Here is a 21,564-nt window from a genome sequence, read left to right as displayed (position 1 = left end):
GCGCGCCCCCGGCAGCCGCCTCCGCTTCTCTCCGGGAGGGGCCGGGGTCCAGCCGCCTCCGCTGGAACGCGGGGTGGGGATGCTGGGGGCACAGGGACAGCGAGAGCAGGAGGATGGGGCACTGGGGGTGCACGGGGACTGGGGGGCGGGGGGTAGTGGGGTGCACAAGGACAGGGGGACAGGGATGGAGGGTATTGGGGTACACAAGGACAGGGGGACAGGGATGTGGGATATTGGGGAGCATAAGGATGGGAGGTAATATTGGGGTACACAAGGACAGAGGGAAGGGAATGGAGGGTATCGGGGTGCACAAGGACAGGGGCACACATGGGGTGGGAGATATTGGGGTACACAGGACAGGAGGACAGGAGTGGAGGGTATTGGGGTACACAAGGACAGGGGGACATTGGGACTGGGCGGTATCGGTGCAGAGGGACAGAGGCACATGGGGAATGGGGTGTGGGGAGTACTGGGGTGCAGAAGGACAGGGGGCAGGGGTGGGGATATTGAGGTGCACAAGGATGGGAGGGAGAGAGAGTAGGGGGTATTGGGGTGCACACAGACAGAGGCTTATGGGGACCAGTGAGTCTTGGGGTACACAAGGACAGGGGTACAGGGATGTGGGATATTGGGGTGCATAAGTATGGGGGAATGGGAGATGTGGAATACTGGGGTGCACAAGGACAGGGGAACATCAAGACCTGGGTGTGGGAGTGATCGAGGTGCAGAGAGATGGAGGACTGGGGTGTGGGAGCTGTTGGAGTGCACAGGGAAAGGGGGACCTGGGGTGCAGGAGTTACTGGGGTGTACAAGGACAGGGGACATTGTGTAATGGGGCTCATAGGGACTGGAGTGCATGGGGAATGGGGACATTGTTTGGTGTTACTGAAGTGCAGAGGGACCTGGGCCAGATGAAGAAGAGGTTATGTAGGATCCTGTTGCCCCCACGGGTGCCCTGTGGGCCAAAGTTTCTTAACCACTCATTTACTCATTTTTGGGTCAAGAGCATTTCTGCACCTTGAGGCTTTAGCACAAGGAAGTAACCATGATGATGAGGCAAAGGCAATGGCCAGCTCTGCACTCAGCTCAGGGTGTGAAACCTGGTTCTTGGCAAGTCCTCCTTGGTACATGGACTGACTGAGGAGTGCTAAGTTGGCATAAAAGGACCTGAGAGGTGTTGGTCAACAACCAGCTGAAGATGAGCCAGTGTGTGCCCAGGTGACCAAGAAGGCCACCAGCATCCTGGCTTGGATCAGCAAGAGTGTGGACAGCAGGACCAGGACAGAGATTGTCTCCCCTTGACTGGGCACTGGTGAGGCCACACCTCAAATCCTAGGTTCAGTTTTGAGCCACTCACACCAAGAAGGACATTGAGGGGCTGGAGAATGTCCAGAGAAGGGCAACTAAGCTGGAGAAGGGTCTGGAAAACAGCTCTTGTGAGGAGCAGCTGAGGGAACAGGGGTTGTTCAGACTGAAGAAGAGGAGGCTGTAGAGACCTGGGTCTCTACAATTCCCTGAAAGGAGGTTGGAAGCAGATGGGAGTTGGCCTCTTCTCCCAGGGAACAAAGTGATAGGACAAAAGGAAATGGCCTCAGGCTGGCACCATGGAAGGTTAAGGTTGGACAGGAGGAAAAATTTCTTCTTGGAAAGGGCTGTGAAGGCCTGGCCAAGGCTGCCCAGGGCAGTGGTGGAGTCCCCATCCCTGGAGGGGTTTCAGGGCAGTGGTGGAGTCCCCATCCCTGGAGGGCTTTCAAAGCCATGCAGATGTGGTGTTGAGTGCCATGGTTTAGTGGTGACCTGGCAGTGCTGGGTTAAGAGCTGGACTGGATGATCTGAGAGAACTCTTCCAACCCAAACCACTCTCCAATTTCACACTGAACCAGGAGAAGAACCCAAAGCAGCATTTGATGGAACCAACTCATTTAATCTAGGAACCAAATGAGCCATGTTGTTACCAGACCCTTGGCAAAACCCTTCAGCTCCCTGAGCAGTTGGAGTCACTGGAAACAGCTGTTTCACACCAAAAAAGCTCATAGAAAACCTACCAAAAATTCACTTCATGAGTCTTAAATGCTCATTTCTCAGAATTCAGGAGAAATTCTTCCCCCTCCCCTTGCCCTTACATAAAAAGTAGTTGTTGGTTTTTTTTTTCCACCTAAATATTGAACCTTTGAGCCAAATCCATGGGTTTATTGTCCTCCAAAAATGGGGATTTCAGAAGCTCCAGTCTCCTGCTGAGGTGCTGAAGCTATCTTGTCAATCCCTGGCTCCCAAAAATAAGGCATTAATGGCAAAGAAAGGTTTGATGTGAGTAGAAACAAACAAGGCAAGTTTGCTGATGACACCAAGCTGTGTGGTGCAGCAGGCAGGCTGGAGGGCAGGGATGCCAGCCAGAGGGACCTGGACAGGCTGAAGAGGTGGGCACAAGCCAACCTCAGGAGGTTCAACAAGACCAAGGGCAAGGTCCTGCAGCTGGGTCGAGGCAATGCCAAGCATAAATCCAGGCTGGGCAGTGAGTGGCTGAAGAGCAGCCCTGAAGAGAGAGACTTGGAGGTGCTGCTGGATGAGAAACTGGGGTTGTTTAGTCTGGAGGAGGCTCAGAGTGACCTCATTGCTGTCTACAACTACCTGAAGGGAGGCTGTAGCCAGGTGGGGTTGGGCTCTGCTGCCAGACAAGCAGCAACAGAAGAAGGGGACACAGTCTCAAGTTGTGCCAGGAGGAGGTCTAGGCTGGATGTTAGGAGGAAGTTGTTGTCAGAGAGAGTGATTGGCATTGGCATCCCTGGAGGTGTTCAAGAAAAGACTGGATGAGGCACTTAGTGCCATGGTCTGGTTGACTGGATAGGGCTGGGTGCTAGGTTGGATTGGCTGAGCTTGGAGGTCTCTTCCAACCTGCTTGATTCTATGATTCTATAAGCTCAGCAGGAGCCAGCAGTGTGCACTTGCAGCCCAGAGAGCCAAGCAGAGCCTGGGCTGCAGCAGCAGCAGTGTGGCCAGCAGGGCCAAGGAGAGGATTCTGCCCCTCTGCTGTGCTCTGTTGAGACCCCACCTGGAGTCCTGCATCCAGCTCTGGAGCCCCTGGGACAAGAGAGCTGTGGAGATGCTGGAGAGTGTCCAGAGCAGGGCCAGGAGGATGCTCAGAGGTTGCAGCAGCTCTGCTGTGAGCACAGACTGAAAGAGTTGGGGCTGTGCAGGCTGGAGCAGAGGAGGCTCCCTGGTGACCTTCTTGTGGCCTGCCAGGATCTGAAGGGGGCTCCAAAAAAGCTGGGGAGGGACTTTTGAGGCTGTGAGGGAATGCCAGGACTGGGGAGAATGGAGCAAAGCTGGAGGTGGGGAGAGTGAGGCTGGAGGTGAGGAGGAAGTTGTTGAGCAGGAGAGTGGTGAGAGGCTGGAATGGGCTGCCCAGGGAGGTGGTTGAGGCCCCATGGCTGGAGGTGTTTGAGGCCAGGCTGGCTGAGGCTGTGTGCAGCCTGCTCTAGGGTAGGGTGTCCCTGGGCATGGCAGGGGGGTTGGCACTGGCTGCTCCTTGTGCTCCTTTCTACCCCTCACTGATTCTGTGACTCTACAAAAAAAATCACTTGGAAAAACAAATGTGGGGGCCAAGTTGTGATGTGCTGGAGGCAGTCGGTGTTTTGGTGCTCCTCAGATAACCAAAGGGTGGTGACAGCCCAAAAAATATGTTTGAAAAGAAAGACAAATCCAAATAAAAATCCAAATAATAAAACCAGAAACAAGACTCCAAAGTGGTTTTCTCTTTCCTTCACACCAAAGGCTGATGGCAGCCCCAAAATATGTTTCAAAAGTAAGACAAATACAAATAAAAATCCAAATAATAAAAATAAACCTAGAAACAAACACTCCAAAGTGGTTTTGTCTTTCCCTTCACACCTGCAGCACTGACCCTCAGCACAACTTTTGGGTTAAAAAAACTCAATTACAATAATCAAGGACAAAAAAATAGCTTTTTTTTTTTTTCTTCATATATATAAAAATGTACTAAAATGAGACAAAAGTTCATGATTTGGCTTCTCTGGTGCCTAGTTGCAACTTTGGAGATGCTGAAGATGGTCAAAGTGGTGTTTTGTTCCATGTGATGACTTGCTGGTGACTGTGCACAACCTCAGGAGGTTGTTTTAGGACCCAAAGCAGTTGGGGTTTAGTCCTGAGAGCAACTATGGAAGAAAACCAATACAAGAGCTTTTTTTGGCCCCCAGATCAGGATTCCTTCAGGTGAGGAAGTGGAAGGAGAAAACCTGCCTGGAGTAAATTGAGTGTTTTAAATAACATCATCACAAAACCCAGGTGTGGACGACAAATGTCCCTCTCAGCCCACAAAGCTGAGGTGAAAAGATCTCTTTTCAGGCTAAGCCCATGTTTAAGTCAAGAACTGCTGCTTGGTTGGTTCTTCTGACCTGGAGTCCCACTGGTGCTGTTACTCTCCAAAGATCCACAGAACGTTGACTCCTGATAGCCCAAGGTTGACACGCCTGCAAGAAGCAGAAGGTATCACAAAGTGTTACCCAAACCCCTCCCAGCTTCACTCTTTGGCATGTGAAGTGTTTTCCAGACAAGGCTCCCCCTGGTGCTCACCCCAGCATCCCAGATTCTTTGGTCTTGATGATGTAGAGGAACATAAGCAGAGTGTGGAACATGTTGTTTCTGCCCTGAATTCAGAGGAAAAGAAAGGAGAAATGACATCACTGAGGAGAAAAGTGACCATGGAGAATGACATCAGGAGACACCTTCCTGAGAGGGGCTGTTGGACTGAATGCTTTCCTTCTGTCAACTAGGCAAACATCAGCAAAAGACCAAATGTGGGTTTTGGGTGGATTGTCATCTCTAAAAGCTTCCAATTCTGGAGCTCTCTGGGAAGCAGAGATACAGGGAGCAACATGCAATAAGCATTTCACAAGGCCTGTAGTGCAAGCTGAGGTGATCTGCTGCCATTCGGGCACACCTGCACAGGCTGGCAGTAGGGGGAAAGGAACCTGATGAAGTTCAACCAGGGCAAATGTAGGGCTCTGTACCTGAGGAGGAACAACCCCCTGCAGCAGTACAGGTGAGGAGTGAGCTGCTGGGAAGCAGCTCCGTGGAGGAGAACCTGGGAGTGCTGCTGGACAACAAACTGTCTGTAAGCCAGCAATGTGCTCTTGTGGCCAAGAAGGCCAAGGGGCTCCTGGGTGTCATGAAGCAGGTTGAGAGAGGTTCTTCTGCCCATCTGCTCTCCCCTAAGGAGGACATAGCTGGAGTTTTGGGTCCAGTTTTGGGCTTCCAAGTTCAAGAGAGGCAGGGAACTATGGGAGAGAGTGCAGTGGAGGCTACAAAGATGCTGAGGGGTCTGGAGCATCTCGGTGAGGAGGAAAGGCTGAAAGCCCTGAGGCTGTTGAGCCTGGAGAAGAGCACCCTGAGAGGGAATCTGCTCAATGCTCAGCAAGAGCTGAAGGGTGGGGAGAGCTGGTGCTCAGTGACAGGACAAGGGGCAACGAGCACAAACTGATCTCAACATGAGGAGAAACTTCTTTGCTGTGAGAGTGGTGGAGCCCTGGAGCAGGCTGCCCTGAGAGGTTGTGAAGTCTCCTTGTCTGGAGAGATTCCAGAAGCACCTGGCCATTGTGATCCTGGGCAAGCTGCTGTGGGTGATCCTGCTTTAGCAAATGGGTTTGGACTGGATGAGCTGGAGAGGTCCCTTCCTAGCTCCACCATGCAGGGATTCTGTGATTTTGCTATTATTTAGCAGCAGAGTAAGTAGCATGTTGTGGTCAAAGGCCAAGCTGGAGCAGCTGGATCACAGAACCAGAGAACAGCAGGGGTTAGAAGGGACCTCTGAAGACCACCAAGTCCAACCCCTAAGTGTAAACAGTCAACAAAGGTGGCTGAGACCCAAAAAAGCCTGACCTTTGGAGGGCAGGTGATTCCCTCCCATGGAGGAGGTGATTTCCTCCCATGAGAAGAAGCCCACTAAGACCATCATACCTTGGGCAGGTTGTAGACATGACGCTGGTAGATCAGCTCATAGTGGGGTGGGTTGATGCTGCTCTGGTAGATGCAAAACACATTTTCATTTGAAGTGTCTGTGAATAAAAGTTTAAACAACGATGAGGAGACGTTGGAAGGAGCTGAGGTGACCTGAGAGGGGATGAGGAGCTCATCACCTGTACCTGGTTTATCTGGTGTCTGCAGGAAGTGTTGGGAAGTGAAGGTTTTCCCATCGGGATACTTGGGGTGAGGCGGCAGACGGGAGTCAAGGTAGGTGCAGAACACATGCATGATGATCTGGGCAGAGAGACACCAAACCTCTGTTTAGTGACCTTAAAAACACAGCCACCTTCTGGCTGTCATCTCAGCAACTGAGAGGCCAATGGGATGAGACTGAACAAGGCCCAAGGCAGGGTTCTGCACTTTGGCCACAACAACCCCAAGCAGCACTACAGGCTGGGGCCAGAGTGGCTGAGAGCAGCCAGGCAGAGAGGGCCCTGGGGGTGCTGGCAGAGAGGAGCTGAAGCTGAGGCAGCAGTGCCCAGGTGGGCAGCAGAGCCAATGGTATCCTGGGCTGGCTCAGGAGCAGTGTGGGCAGCAGAGCCAATGGTATCCTGGGCTGGCTCAGGAGCAGTGTGGGCAGCAGGACAAGGGAGGTTCTTCTGCCTCTGTGCTCAGCACTGCTCAGGTCACACCTTGAGTGCTGTGTCCAGTGCTGGGCTCCTCAATTAAAGAGAGATGTTGAGGTGCTGGAAGGTGTCCAGAGAAGGGCAAGGAAGCTGGGGAGGGGCCTGGAGCAGAGCCCTGTGAGGAGAGGCTGAGGGAGCTGGGGGTGTGCAGCCTGCAGAAGAGGAGGCTCAGGGCTGACCTCATTGCTCTCTACAACTCTCTGAAGGGAGGCTGTAGCCAGGTGGGGTTGGTCTCTTCTACCAGGCAAGCAGCAACAGAAGAAGGGGACACAGTCTCAAGTTGTGCCAGGGAAGTATGGGCTGGATGTGAGGAGGAAGTTGTTGGCAGAGAGAGTAATTGGCATTGGAATGGGCTGCCCAGGGAGGTGGTGGAGTCTCTGTGGCTGGAGGTGTTGAAGCCAAGCCTGGATGGGGCACTTAGTGCCATGGTCTGGTTGCTTGGCCAGGGCTGGGTGCTAGGTTGGACTGGCTGAGCTTGGAGGTCTCTTCCAACCAGCTTGATTCTATGATTCCATGAGAAGGAAAGGCTGAGAGCCCTGGGGCTGTTGAGCATGGGGAAAAGCAGCCTGAGAGGAGCACCTCTGCTATGAGGACAGATTGAAAGAGTTGGGGTTGTGCAGGCTGCAGCAGAGGAGGCTCCCAGGTGACCTTCTTGTGGCCTGCCAGGATCTGAAGGGGCCTATAAAAAAGCTGGGGAGGGACTTCTCAGGCTGTCAGGGAATGGCAGGACTGGGGGGAATGGAGCAAAACTGGAGGTGGGAAGAGTGAGAGCAGAGGTGAGGAGGAAGTTGTTGATCATGAGAGTGGTAAGAGGCTGTAATGGGTTGCCCAGGGAGGTGATTGAGGCTCCATGGCTGGATGTGTTTGAAGCCAGGCTGGATGGGGCTCTGGGCAGCTTCATCTATGGTAGGATGTCCCTGCCCATGGCAGGGAGGTTGGAACTAGATGATCCTTGTGGTCCCTTCCAACCCTGACTGATTCTATGATTCTAGGTTCTCCTTCCCCTCTACTCTGCCCTACTGAAGCCAAATCTGGACTATTTTGTCCAGTTTTGGGCTCCCTCGTTCAAAAGAGACAGGGAACTACTGGAGAGAGTCCAATGGAGGCTACAAAGATGCTGAGGGACCTGGAGCATCTCTCTGAGAAAGAAAAGCTGAGAGCCCTGGAGCTGTTGAGCCTGGGGAAGAGCAGCCTGAAGGGGATCTGATTTATGCTCAGCAAGAGCTAAAGGGTGGGGTGCAAGAAGATGGGGCCAGACTCTTGTCACTGATGCTCAATGACAGGACAAGGGGCAATAGGCATAAACTGGAACCCAAGAGGTTCCATGAGGGGAACCTTCTTGCTTTTGGAGCTGGTGGAGCGCTGGAGGTTGTGGAGTCCTTCTCTGGAGAGATTCCAAACCTGCCTTGGACATTGCTGGGCAAGCTGCTGTGGGTGACCCTGCTTTAGCAGAGAGGCTGGACTGGATGATTTCTAGAGGTCCCTTCCAAGTCCCACCATGCCAAGATTCAGTGATTAACAAGCTGATTAACAGATACTAATTAAGCACCACGTGTCTCTCAAGCAGGATATGCATCATATTCAGAGCTCTCCCAAAACCCACCCTAGCTGCATAGGCTGGTTTGAGGCTAAGTGGAATATTTTAGTGAGAAAAAATAGATTATAGGCTGGTGATTGTTTACTTCACTCATAGGCTTGCTGAGATGTAAAGAACACAACACAGGTAAGACAGAGTCTGTGAGAGTCTCTGTCTGTTGGAATCAGTGTCTGTGTTTTAATCCCTGGGCTTTTGCTCTGTAACCCAACTAATCCTGCTTCTAACCCCACCTTGCCAATCCTCCACTTACTTTGCAGGTAAGGCAAACTCTGGGATAAGGTAGAGGGGTGGAAAGAAGGTGGAAGGGTGGTTGGGAGCCCCTCCTGGGGACTCTGGTTTCTGGGAGGGCTGTTGTGTCCCTCTGTTAACTTTAACTTGTACATTTCTGTCTATAGCTGTAACTATTGTCACTATCTGCTTGGATATTGTGCTAAGCTGTGAATGTAAAAGCTTCATTCCTTAACTTCCAGCTGGCTGAATCTAGTCTGGGTGATTTCATAAGAGTGGAGGGGTGGATAACTCCCAAACCATCACACTGCATTTTCCCCCTCCAGCATTAAAGCAAACAGCAGTAGAGAAAGGTTCTCCATGTGTCAGGCACTGTGAGGTAAGCGCAGACATTTGACTTCCTAAAATATACATCAAGAGGACCACCCCAAGGACTCAAAGCCATCTTTGAACACTTACTGAGGAGTCAGTAGGCAAGTCAGTGTCCCACTTGCGGCCTTTGAAATCCCCTCCTCTGTTCCAGCGGAATGAGCTCATGCATCCTCCCTGAGACAGCTCTGGAATAAGGATTTCTTCAGTTACTGGGGGTTGAAAATGGTATTTTATGCCCATTTCTGTGTTTTCATGCATACTTATGGTGTACAAACCCAAAAAACCTCAGTTAAGGAGACCTTTGTAAAGATAGTAATAAGGGGAGGTAAACTGACAAGATGATTTTTATTTGCAGGCAATGAAGGGGTTAAATTGAATACCTTCCACTCTGAGGATGCAGGAGAAAAATGAGGACTAAGGCTTTAAAAACCATCCCCAAAGTTACATCCAAGCCCCACATCATCCCAGCCCTACCCAAAGTTGTGAAGAAACATCTCTCCTGTGTAAAAGCTGCTCTCGCCCCTGCTGTGACTCTCCAAACATCTCCACGGTGGCCGCGTCTGACAAAGGAAGCGTCTGAAGGTCACCAGGGTGCCAGCACCTACCTTTGATCCTCTCCACCAAGTACTCCTGGTTTGGTGTCAGATCCAAGTACTGCACAAGAGCATTCAGGGTTGGGATGAGTGGGGCTTTAACGAGCGCTGCCTGCTTCAGGCTGCTGATGCTGGCTTCTGCAAGACAAGGAGAGCCAGCTCAGGTCAGCTACAGCCACCACTGAGCTTCACAGAGCCTCTGGACAGAGTTCTTCTGTGTGGGACACCACCTGGAGCCCTAGAAACACTGACCATGTGTGCCACCACCCCAAACACTTGTTTCTGTTCCCATGGTGCAGCTGATGTCTGCTCCACATCAGCAAATGTGAAAGCCACAAGGAGCCAACATCTGCTTTGAAGAGCAGAGGGAGAAGGAGGTGGGGATATGGCCAGTGCTGGAAAGGGCAGAGGTAACAGGAAAAATAAAAAAGGGAGGAAAGAAAGGGGGAGAAAGCAAAAGAAAGGGGGGGGAGGAAAGAAATGGGGGTGAAGGAAAGAAGGGGGGGAGGAAAAGAAAGGGGAAAAAAGGAAAGAAAAGAGGGGGAAGAAGAGAAAGGGGAGGAAGAAAAGAAAGGAGAGGGAAGAAGGAAAGAAAGAGGGGGAAGAAGGAAAGAAAGGGGGGGAAGAAGGAAAGAAAGGGGGGGAAGAAGGAAAGAAAGGGGGGGAAGAAGGAAAGAAAGGGGGGGGAAGAGGAAAGAAAGGGGGGAAGAAGGAAAGAAAGGGGGGGGAGGAAGGAAAGAAAGGGGGGGGAGAAGGCAAGAAAGGGGGGGAAGAAGGCAAGAAAGGGGGGGAAGAAGGCAAGAAAGGGGGGGAAGAAGGCAAGAAAGGGGGGGAAGAAGGCAAGAAAGGGGGGGAAGAAGGCAAGAAAGGGGGGGAAGAAGGCAAGAAAGGGGGGGAAGAAGGAAAGAAAGGGGGGGAAGAAGGAAAGAAAGGGGGGGAAGAAGGAAAGAAAGGGGGGGAAGAAGGAAAGAAAGGGAGAAAAAAAAGAAGGGGGGAAAAGAAAGAAGAGGGAAAAGAAAAAAGGGGGGGAAGAAAGAGCAAGGGGGAAAGAAAGAGCAAAGGGGAAAGAAAGAGCAAAGGGGAAAGAAAGAGCAGGGGGAAAAGAAAGAATAAAAGAAGAAAAAAGAAAGAAAAAAGAAGGGAAAAAGAAAGAGAAAAGGAAAGTAGAAAATAATGGGAAAAGGGGAAGAAGGAAAAAAGGAATGAAGCAAAAAGGAAATAAAGGGAAAGAAGAAAAAAGGAAAGAAGGAAAAAAAATGGAAATTGAATGAAATGGAAATAAGAGTAAAAAGCAAAGGATGTAAGAAAGGGGAAAAGGGGGAAAAGAGTTTAGTGAGTTTTATAGGAGCTAGGTATCAGTGTGACTTCACCACTATTTCCACATGTCTTATGCAGAACCTTTCCAGCAGGATCAGGACCCCACCAGTAAGAGCAGGCCTGGAGCAGCGGCACTGAACGGCCCTAATTTACCCAACAACCACCCAACACCCGGCTATGGAGTCGATGGCTCTCCACCAAACCCTCCAGGCACCCCAAAGCTTCTCCTTCTCACCTCCAATCTGCAGCTCTGGACAGCCCATTCTTCTCAGCTGGGTGCTCACAGATTCGATCTCTTGGACAAGAGGCACCAGGATGGTCTCATTAATCCACTAGGAAAGAAAAGGATGAAAATTCAGGAGCTCAGAAACAACATAAAAGTGTTTAATACCCTCCCCACCCCTTAATTTACATCCCAAAGGATCACAAAGAAGCTTAACAACTGAAACAATGAGGTCAGCCAAGGAGGAAGGGCATTAAATGACCCTTTAAAAGGCCACAAAATTGACTGTGGAGGAGTCAGGACACAGATCTCAGGTGAAGAACAGGGTGAGGATGGTGGGACTGTGAAGCAGAAGCCTTCAGAACCATCAAACCATAAAGGCAATTCATTCCTTGACTCCACTCCTTTGCATGTTTCAGGAAATCATGGAGCTAGCTGATAAGGAGGAGGATTTGTGATGGGATCTGGGGAATGAAACAAAATGGTTCTGGGCTTAGGAAGAGATGCTCAGGAATTTGGGGTGGATCTTGTGATAATCTTTGGTTTTCATCAATCTCATTACTTATTACAATGCAAAACCACAAGGAGAACACACTTGATAGATGGGATGAGGGAAGGAGAATTCAAAGCTATCTGGATTAGCTATGGACAATTAAGTCTCCTCTTCTGGGGCAATTCCTACTGGTAAGATCAGAGGTTTGCTTTTATTGGTGTTTATTGGCTCTTCAGGACTGTGAGAAGAAAAATAAATCATCCTTTGGGTTGAAATTTTCCATGCCTTGAGCCCAGGAGAATGAATTAGAAATGCTGCAGAGACATGGGTGGAGTGATCCGAGTTAATGTGAGGAAAACCAAATTGTGCCACATCTGAGGGCACAGAATTGTTTTGGTTGGAAAAGACCACCAGGTCCAACCTTTAACCCAGCACTGCCAGGTCACCACTAAACCACGACCCTCAGCACCAACATCTACATGGCTTTGAAACTCCTCCAGGGATGGGGACTCCACCACTGCCCTGGACAGCCTGGGCCAGGATTCAAAAACACTTTGGGGGAAGAAATTGTTCCTTACGTCCAACCTAAATCCTCAATTTGAGGCCGAGTTCTCTTGTCCTGCTGCATGGGAGGACTTCCCTTAGCCTTCTTTTCTGCAGCCTCAACAACCCCAGTTCCCTCAGCCACTCCCCACAAGACCTGTTCTCTACACCCTTCACCAGCTTTGCTGCCCTTCTCTGGACACACTCCAACACCTCAATGTTGTTCCTGGAGTGAGTGACCCAAAACTGAACCCGTGATTCAAGGTGTGGCCTCACCAGCACCCAGTCCAAGAGCATGTTCCTTGCATTGTCCCTGCTGGCCACACTCCTGCTTATCCAAACCAGGATGGTGCTGGTCTCTTGGGCACATGCTGGCTCAACTTCAGTTGCTGTTGACCAGCACCCTCAGGCCCCTTTCCACCAGGCAGTTTCCAGCCACTCTGCCTCTGCAATCTGTTGCATTTATGGGGCAGGAGCAGGACCCAGGACTTGGCCTTGTTGAACCTCATCCCATTGGCCTCAGCCTACTGATGCAGCTTGAGCAGATCACTCTGCAGAGCTTTCCCATCCTTCAGCAGGTCAACGCTCCCACCCAATATGGTATCATCTGCAAAGTAACTGAGATGGTTTTTGTCATTCCACAGTTGATGAATTTCACAACTGTCCAGTTTTCAGAACAGAAAACACCAAGGTCAGGTGGGAAAAAAACATCTCAGTGCTCCACTCTCATGTTCTGTGTTATCATCTCCTTGTGCACACAGGAGACAGTGAGAAGCTTTTCCAACCTGCTGTGCTTGTCCTCTGAGGTAGGACTTTGAGAGACCTCACTGCTCTCTGCAACTCTCCAAAAGCAGGTTGCAGTGAGGTGGAGGTTGGTCTCTTCTCCTTAGTATCAAGAGGAACAGAACAAGAGGAAATGGCCTGAAATTGTACCAAGGGAGGTTTAGGTTGGATTATCAGGAAAAGTTTCTTCCCTGAAAGAGTGGTCAGGGATTGGAACAGGCTGCCCAGGGAGGTGCTGGAGTCACCATACCCGAAGGTGATCAACAAACATGTGGATGTGGCACTTTGGGACAGAGTTTCATGGCCATGAAGTTGATGATTGAACTTGATGATCTTAGAGGTCTTTTCCAACTGAATCAATTCCATGATTCTTTGACTTACATTTCTGAACTTGGCTGTCCAGGAATCCATGTGGTCAAGGAGCTGTCGGTTCATTGTCACCCGGGCCCACACCTACAGAAAGGTTTATTAAGCACATGTAAGAACATCACAAGTGTTTAGGGTCTGGGACAACTTCTGCTACAGCACATAAACCACATTTTCCCCAGCTCAAATCCAAACTTCTGTATGAAGGTGAACATTTTAGAGGCCTGTTCCTTCATCTGAACCACTTTCCTCCTGGATTTACCTCTTCTGCTGCCTGTTTTGAGCTCAGATCAGCTTCATCCTTGTGAGCTGAGGGAGCCTGCGACCTGCAAGCCAACTGATACTGGAATTTTCTCAGCATCTGTGCATGGTCTGCCATGGAACGGCTGTAGTTCCAAAAAGTTGGGCTGGTGGAAGGAGAGCTGGAATCTGAACTTCCTGAAATGATTAAACAGGGATAATTATTGCCAAGGAATTCTAGAAGCAGCAGACAAGCAAGAGGTCATAGAATCACAGAGTCAGGGTTGGAAGGGACTACAAGGATCAGCCAGTTCCAACCCCCCTGCTAAGGGCAGGGGGATCCTACCCTAGAGCAGGCTGCACACAGCCTCAGCCAGCCTGGCCTGAAACATCTCCAGGGACAGGGCCTCAACCACCTCCCTGGGTAACCCATTCCAGGCTCTCACCACTCTCATGCTCAACAACTTCCTCCTCACATCCAGTCTAAACCTCCTCACCTCCAGCTTTGCTCCATTTCCCCTAGTCCTGTCACTGCCTGACAGTCTAAAAAGTCTCTTCCCAGCTTCCCAGACAGCTTTTTTGTAGGGCCCCTTCAGATACTGGAGGTCAGTGTATTGAGGCTCTGACAAGGGACATGGACATAAGTATGTCCAGTCAGTCCTCACAAACACTGCTATCTCACCCTTATCTTGATTGTCCACACCCAGGACAAAAGTTGCCTCTGGGTAATTGACCCCCTTTATCTGAAGTGTCTTCATCACCAGGTGATAAAGCCTCTTTACCATCTTGTTATGGTCCACTACAGCAAATAATCCTCTAGAGACAATCTATCAGCACATATTTCCATGGTACTCCAGCCAAAGGATACTTCAGGGGAAAACTTTCTGCAGCTCTTAAGCCTTGGAGACATGTAGAAGTGATGGTGTCCTACCTCACCTCCTGGTGGCTCAATCAAAGACATTTACTGCCTTTATACTGTAGAAGCAGTTAGGTTGGAGGAGACCTTTAAGATCATCAACGTTAACCCAGCACTGCCTGCTCACTACTAAACCACGGCCCTCAGCACATCTGCATGGCTGTGAAAGCCCTCCAGGGATGGAAACTCCACTCCTACCCTGATGCAGGCCTTGACAACCCTTCTGGGGAAGAGACTGTCCCTCGTGTTCAAGCGAAAGCTTCCCTGGTGCAGCTTGAGGCCATTTCCTTGTCCTGTCACTTGTTCTTCGGGAAAAGAGATCAACCCTAACCTCTCTCCAACCTCCTTTCAGGGAGTTGTACAGAGCAAGGTCTTCCCTCAGCCTCCTTTTCTAAAGGTTGAACAACCCCATTTGCCTCAGCCACTGCTCACAAGTTCTCCAAACCTTTCTCTTTGTTCTCTAGTCCCTTCACCAACTTGGTTGCCTTTCTCTGGACACGCTCCAGCTCCTCAGTATCCTTCTTGAAGCAGGGACCCAAAACTGAACCAAAGATTTAAGGTGTGGCCTGACCAGTACCCAGTCCGGGGGATACAATCCCTACCCTGGTCCTGCTGGCCCCATTCTTGCTGATTCAAGCCAAGAAACCAGATGCCCCCTGGCTCACCTTCAGCTGCTGTTGACCAATACCTCCAGGTCCTTTTCAGCAGGGCAATTTCCACCCACTCTTACCGAGTTCACAGGTGATCACCAAGATCGAGTTAGGTCTTTACCAGTACTAGACTGGAATCCTTCCCAACAGTCACCCGGAAAAGGCGATCAGGAACAAAACCACTGCCAGACTTTTCCCATCAAATGGATTTGTTTCTTTACCTAGCTGGACTCTCTGCTGCTTCTCCTCTTCATTGCGGAGGAAGGTGTCCAGTAACTTCAGGTCTGTCATATAATCCTCTTTCCCAGTAGGGGAGGTGTAGAGAACGGGTGAGGAGCGGTAACGAGACCTCAGCCCACTGCTTTCCACTGGTCCGATACTGGTGGGGTATGGGGATCCACTAGGAGAGGGGCTGAAGCTGGGAACCTTGGGTGAAAACAAATTGAGTCATTGCTGTCCTACTTTGCACTGACATTTTAGTGTCTCTGACATCGAGGAGAAAGGACAAATCCTGATACAACAAATTTACTTCTGATTTACTAAAGGAGTAAACACACAAACCCCACAACTCCACGCTGCCTGCTGCTCCTCTTTGACAGCATCTGGCACAACATAAGGACCAAGGTGGACCCCTGAGAGCTGTCCTGGTCATTACCTTATTGTAGCTGCTGTTTGGCGAGTAGGTGACAGTGCTGCCATAAGAAGGGCTGTTGGACAGAGCTTGTAGTTGAGGGCTGTAGCCTGTGATACAACCAGTAGTAAACTTTGGACTGGCACTGGGGGAGCGGGATGGGCTGTAGCTCAGCACACTCTGCCCCTGGACTGGAGGAGAAGGAGTTGAAGATGGAACTTTGTTGGCTGTCAGCTCACGTGGAGGAGTTGTTTGTATGGCTGGAAGAAAAGCAGAATCAGCACTGAGGGAGTAGCCCCAAAATGTGCTCCCTGCTTTTAACACACTGAGCACAGACACACAAGGCAAAATGCTAGAAGGGACACTGCAAAAAGCTGGCTCCTACAGAATGCCAGCATGCTGGGAATGGCAAAGGACCTCTGGAGATGGTCCAGTCCAACCCCACAACAGATTGGCCAGGATCACAATATCCATGTGTTTGGACCCTCATGAGAGAAGAAGACTCAGTAACCTCTCTGGGCAGCCTGCCCCAGGGCTCCACCTCCACCTCACAGCTAAGAAGCTTCTCCTGATGGGAGCAGAGGAGAAGTCTGTGTGACAGAAACCTTCATGGCAATGTAGCTTCCATGTGTCTACATATCTTTTGAACACCACCAGGGATGGTGAAGCCTGGAGGAGGCTCAGGGCAGAGCTCATTGCTGTCTGCAGCTCCCTGAAGGGAGGCTGTAGCCAGGTGGGGTTGGGCTCTGCTGCCAGGCAAACAGCAACAGAACAAGGGGACACAGCCTCAAGTTGTGCCAGGGGAAATATAGGCTGGATGTGAGGAGGAAGTTGTTGGCAGAGAGAGTGATTGGCATTGGAATGGGCTGCCCAGGGAGGTGGTGGAGACACTGTCCCCAAAGGTGTTCAAGGCCTGGTTGGCTGAGGCACTTAGTGCCATGGTCTGGTTGATTGGATAGGGCTGGGTGCTAGGTTGGACTGGATGAACTTGGAGGTCTCTTCCAACCTGCTTGATTCTATGATTCTAATTCAGTTTCCTGATTGTGTCAGATGAAGTAATGCAGAACTCATTTCACCAAAAGGCATTGCAAAAAGAGAGAGATTTCTGACACCCACCTGCATTCCGTAACCCCAGCAGGGTCTGCTGGCCAGGGCTCATGACCAAGCTGGTTGGTGCCACTGTGTATTTGAAGTACATCCAGAAATCAAACAAGGCATTGAGGCTGAACACAACTGCAAGGGCAAGTTCTAGAAGAAACAGAAATGGGTTTATCACAGCTGGAGGACAGGGAAGAGAATCAGAGAACTGGAGCATGGCATGGAAGGGACCTTTAAAGGTCATCTAGTACAATCCTCCTGCAGTCAGCAGGGACATCTACAACTACAGTAAGCTGCTCAAGAGCCTGGAATAATTCCAGGGATGGGGCTTCTACCACCTCTCTGGGCAACCTGGGACAGGGTCTAACCACCTCACAGTAAAGAGTATCTTCATTCTCCCTAGACTAAATCTTCTTCTTTCCATTTCAAACCATCAGCCCTCGTCCTGTCACAACAGGCCATCCTACCTTGTCTGTTCCCAGCTTTCTTCTCAGCCCCCTTACGTCCTAAAAGGCCACCAGAAGGTTTCCCTGGAGCCTTCTCCAGGATGAAAAGCTCCAATTCTTGCAGCCTTTTCTCACAGTGGAGGTACCCTAGACCTCCTGTCATCTTTGTGGCCCTCCTCTGGACCTGCTTCTTGTGTTGGAGGCACCAGAATTGTATACAGTACTCCAAGTGGGTTCTCACCTGGAGCTGTTTAGCCTCAAGAAGAGAAGACTGAGAGGGGATCTTAAAGTTTACAAATACCTGAAGGGTGGGAGGTAAGCAGAAGGTGCTAGTCTCTTTTCAGTGGTGTCTTGTGACAGGACAAGAGCCAATGGACACAAAGTGGAACAGAGAAGTTCCATCTCAACATGAGAAAAAACTACTGTACAGGTGCTGGAGCCCTGGAGCAGGCTGCCCAGAGAGGTTGTGGAGTCTCCTTCCACAATGACTTACAAGACCCATCTGGATGCCTTCCTTCCTGCGTAACCTGCCCAAAATGACCCTGGTTTGGCAGGGTGGATGGACTCAATGATCTCCAAAGATTCCTTCCAACCCCTGCCGTTCTGTGATTGTATGATTCATGAGAGCAGAGAGGGAGAAAACGATTCTGTGAGGCTATAAGAAGCTGCATCAACTCACCAATATACCAGACCAGCCAGTAGGTGATGTTGTAATAGGAGCCCAGAAGCTTCCCAGTCCTGAAAATAAAACCAAGGAGTTAAAATTTATCATCAATTCAGTGCCAGGAAATACATTAGGGATGTCCAAAGTAGATGCTTTGGAGTTTTAATGCAGATGTAGCAAGGAACATACATTTCAGTGTATATCATGCCTGCAATTGAGACGTTAAGGAGTGCCCAGGCCAAGATCACCTTCCGGGCTTCAGTCTCCTTCCTCATCTTGATGGTCCTGTCAATGAGGGAAGTTGTTGGACTCTGTTCTGATGCCATTATCTGGAATAAGAACCACAGAGAAAAGACAAAAACCTGTCAGTTCATACAGTGATATTCTCAGCCAGCACAAGATGAAAGAAAAAGAACATCCCTGAGGTGAAAGGAGAAAAGCTCCTGTGGCAGGAAAGGTCTTGCAGAGCACTGCAGGGTTTGATTTGAGATTCCCACTCATTTCAGTGGGTAAGAGTGGCTGACACTCAGTCAGGCTGTGCTGTCATCCACTGAGACCTCAGCAGGCTGGAGAGTTGGGGGAGAGGAAACTCATGAAGCTCAACAAGGACAAGTGTAGAGTCCTGCATCTGGAGAGGAACAAGGCCCTGCACCAGTACAGATGAGGGACCTGCTGGGAAGTAGTTTTGTGGAGAAGGACCTGGGAGTGCTGGTGGACAACAGGTTCACCGTAACACACCAACGTGCACTCATGCCAAGATGGACAATGGCATCCTGGGAGGTGTGAAAGAGTGGCCAGCAGGTTGAGAGAAGTTCTCCTCCCCCTCTGCTCTCCCTGAATGAAGCCACAGCTGGAGTCCTGGGTCCAGTTCTGGGCTATCCAGTTCAGGAGAGGCAGGAATCTACCAGAGGGAGTCCAGTGAAGGCTACAAAGATGCTAAGGGGCCCAAAACATCCCTGTGAGGAGGAAAGGCTGAGAGACCCATCACTGTTTAGCCTGGACGAGAGCAGCCTGAGAGAGGATCTGATCAATGCTCAGCAAGAGCTAAAGGATGGGGGGCAAGAAGATGGGGCCACTTGTCAGTCATGCCCAGCAAGAAGACAACAGAAAGCAGGCACAAACTGGAACCCAAGACGTTCCATGGAGAGAATCTTCTTGATTTTGAGGGTGGTAGAGCCCTGAAGATGTCTTCCCAAAGAGGTTGTGGAGTCTCCTTCTCTGGAGAGATTCCAACCCCACCTGGCCATTGTGAAACTGGGCAAGCTGTTGTGGGTGACCCTGCTTTAGCACGGGAGTTGGACTAGATGACCTCCAGAGGTCCCTTCCAGCCTCCACCATGCTGGAATTCTGTGTGATTCTGAGATTTTCACACACAGCCACTTCCTGTGAGTTCACTACATCCAGAAAGAAATAACCCTGGTGACTCTTCCTGCTTGGCTAGTCTCCACAATATGCCACCACACCTTCCTGATAACTACTTAAGTCATAGAATCAACCAGGTTGGAAGAGACCTCCCAAGATCATCCAGTCCAATCTATCCAATCAAGATCATCCAGTCCAGCCCTATCCAATCAACTAGATCACGGCACTAAGTGCCTCATCCAGTCTTTTCTTGAACACTTAAGTGTGAACACCTAAGTCCTTGTCACATAATTCTTCACTAGATAGGAACAGAAACAATTTGGGGTTTGATGATGAATATCTCAACTCTACACTACTGCCTAAATCCCCAAAATAATATCCACACACACACACAGAGTCATATTATCAGCAAGATTACAGGAAGAATGCTACAAGAACAAGTTGCATGATAGTTTTTGGAAAGGTTTTTCATCTGCTTTGAGTCCCAGATCTTCCCTTTTCACTCTGACAAATGTAACAGCCCTAAATAGATCTCTTCAACCCCAATCTCACATTCCTAACCTCTCTCCCTTAGCCATGTCCTCGTACACAAGCAGAAGTTGGATTTTTAGGACACAAAAAGTGAGATTCAGTCCTGTTCTTGCTCTTTAGGAGGGTTGGATGCCTGCTTTTCACTTCCAGACTCTAGTATGTCCTCCTGTCCACCCTTCTAAGGCATGATGATGAGAGAAGGCATCTTACAGCCCATGAGACCTAACTCTCCACATCTCCCTTGCCCCACACCCCTCAATTCATAGATTCATAGGATGGTTTGAGTTGGAAGGGACCTTAAAGATCATGTAGTTCCAACCCCACTGCCGTGGACAGGGACACCTTCAACTAGAACAGCTCAAGGTCTCATCCATCCTGGCCTTGAATTCCTCCAGGGAGGAGGCATCCACAGCCTCCCTGGGCAATCTCCTGCAGCACCTCACCACCCTCACTGTGACAACTAGCCCACGTTTAGCAAGTCACTGAACCCTAAACCAAAAGCAGCAGCCCTTTAATTCCCCCATGCATGATTAATACCCCACATACCCCCAGATCCACTTAGCTCCTGACCCCACAGCACCCTCCTCCCAGGGCTGTCACAACAGAGGAACCCCCACTGCTTCTCCTGCAGCACAGGCAGGGACCCTCAGAGCTCCTCACACCCACACCCCACTGTCACACGCAAGTAGCCTCCACATCTCCCCTCATCCACCACCTCCATGGCACTTCAGGAAGGTCTCTACAGCTCCCTCAACCCAGGCCCCACTGGTCAGAGAAGCTGCCTCACCACTTCCCCCATCCACACCTCATGCTACACACAGGCACCCTGCAGATCACAGTGCCCTGAGACGCAAACCAGGCCAAACACTGCCCCTCATCCTGACCCCTGCCACATGGAGGTGGACCTATGTCTCCCCCCAGGTCCTGACCCATCACATAGATGTGGCCCTACATTTCCCTCTTGCTCTGATCCATTACCTAGAGATAGCCTCACCTCTCTCTCCCACCGTGACCCTTACACAAGGGTGGCCTCACCTCTCTCTCCCACCGTGACCCATCACACAAGGGTGGCCTCACATCTCTCTCCCACCGTGACCCTTACACAAGGGTGGCCTCACATCTCTCTCCCACCATGACCCATCACACAAGGGTGGCCTCACCTCTCTCTCCCACCGTGACCCATCACACAAGGGTGGCCTCACATCTCTCTCCCACCATGACCCATCACACAAGGGTGGCCTCACCTCTCTCTCCCACCGTGACCCATCACACAAGGGTGGCCTCACATCTCTCTCCCACCGTGACCCTTACACAAGGGTGGCCTCACATCTCTCTCCCACCGTGACCCATCACACAAGGGTGGCCTCACATCTCTCTCCCACCATGACCCATCACACAAGGGTGGCCTCACCTCTCTCTCCCACCGTGACCCATCACACAAGGGTGGCCTCACATCTCTCTCCCACCATGACCTACTGCACAAGGGTGGCCCCAGATCTTCCCCCCGCCCTGAACCACCACGCAGAGGTGGATCAGGGCCCCGCAGGCCCCACAGTCTTCCCACTCCTAACCCACCGGAGGCAGCCCCAGAGCTCCAGCCGCCCAGGGCTGCTGTGAGAGACAGGAGGAGCCCCGGCGGTGCAGGGGGGCCCCTCGCAGTACCTTGGGCAGGGTGAGGGCCGGTGGAGGTGCCGGGACGCCGATCCCCCTGGGGCCGGGCCGCGGAGCGCTCTGGCCCGCACCGAGCCGCCGGAGCCCAGCGGCGCCTGCGCCCCGTGACGTCACCGCCCGCGCCGCGCGGGGGGCGCCGCGGCCTGTCGCTATGGAGACGCGGGGGGTGGCGCGC

At 51.0% G+C, this 21,564-nt stretch overlaps 1 protein-coding gene across 1 annotated transcript; it reads right to left on the bottom strand.

Moving 5' to 3' along the window:
- Nucleotides 1-3,729: 3,729 nt before the first annotated feature.
- TMEM209 (transmembrane protein 209) lies at nucleotides 3,730-21,480 on the bottom strand. The gene is made up of 15 exons (XM_064142769.1): nucleotides 21,381-21,480; nucleotides 18,015-18,154; nucleotides 17,841-17,899; nucleotides 16,734-16,865; nucleotides 15,642-15,877; nucleotides 15,208-15,412; nucleotides 13,443-13,618; nucleotides 13,196-13,267; nucleotides 11,008-11,104; nucleotides 9,468-9,593; nucleotides 8,950-9,047; nucleotides 6,159-6,273; nucleotides 5,974-6,071; nucleotides 4,591-4,664; nucleotides 3,730-4,487 (listed from the first exon to the last, which is right to left on the bottom strand). Exons 2-15 carry the CDS (start codon nucleotides 18,149-18,151, stop codon nucleotides 4,433-4,435), a joined length of 1,680 nt encoding a protein of 559 aa, XP_063998839.1. The 5' UTR covers nucleotides 18,152-18,154; nucleotides 21,381-21,480; the 3' UTR covers nucleotides 3,730-4,432.
- Between the last annotated feature and the right edge of the window lie 84 nt (nucleotides 21,481-21,564).

The sequence above is a fragment of the Pogoniulus pusillus genome, chromosome 4 (genome assembly GCF_015220805.1).
Source record: "Pogoniulus pusillus isolate bPogPus1 chromosome 4, bPogPus1.pri, whole genome shotgun sequence".
Lineage (NCBI taxonomy): Eukaryota > Metazoa > Chordata > Aves > Piciformes > Lybiidae > Pogoniulus > Pogoniulus pusillus.
The sequence above is the reverse complement of the archived record's forward strand: the minus strand, read 5'-3'. Positions and strand labels throughout refer to the sequence as shown.

Excerpts from the sequence above, each read along its gene's own strand:
- TMEM209 (XM_064142769.1), bottom strand. The coding sequence starts at position 18,151 with ATGGCATCAGAACAGAGTCCAACAACTTCCCTCATTGACAGGACCATC. Across the intron at positions 15,878-16,733 it reads GCTGGGGTTACGGAATGCAG|CCATACAAACAACTCCTCCA; the intron begins GTGGGTGTCAGA and ends CTTTTCTTCCAG. Across the intron at positions 6,274-8,949 it reads ACTTGCCTACTGACTCCTCA|ATCATCATGCATGTGTTCTG; the intron begins GTAAGTGTTCAA and ends CTCTCTGCCCAG.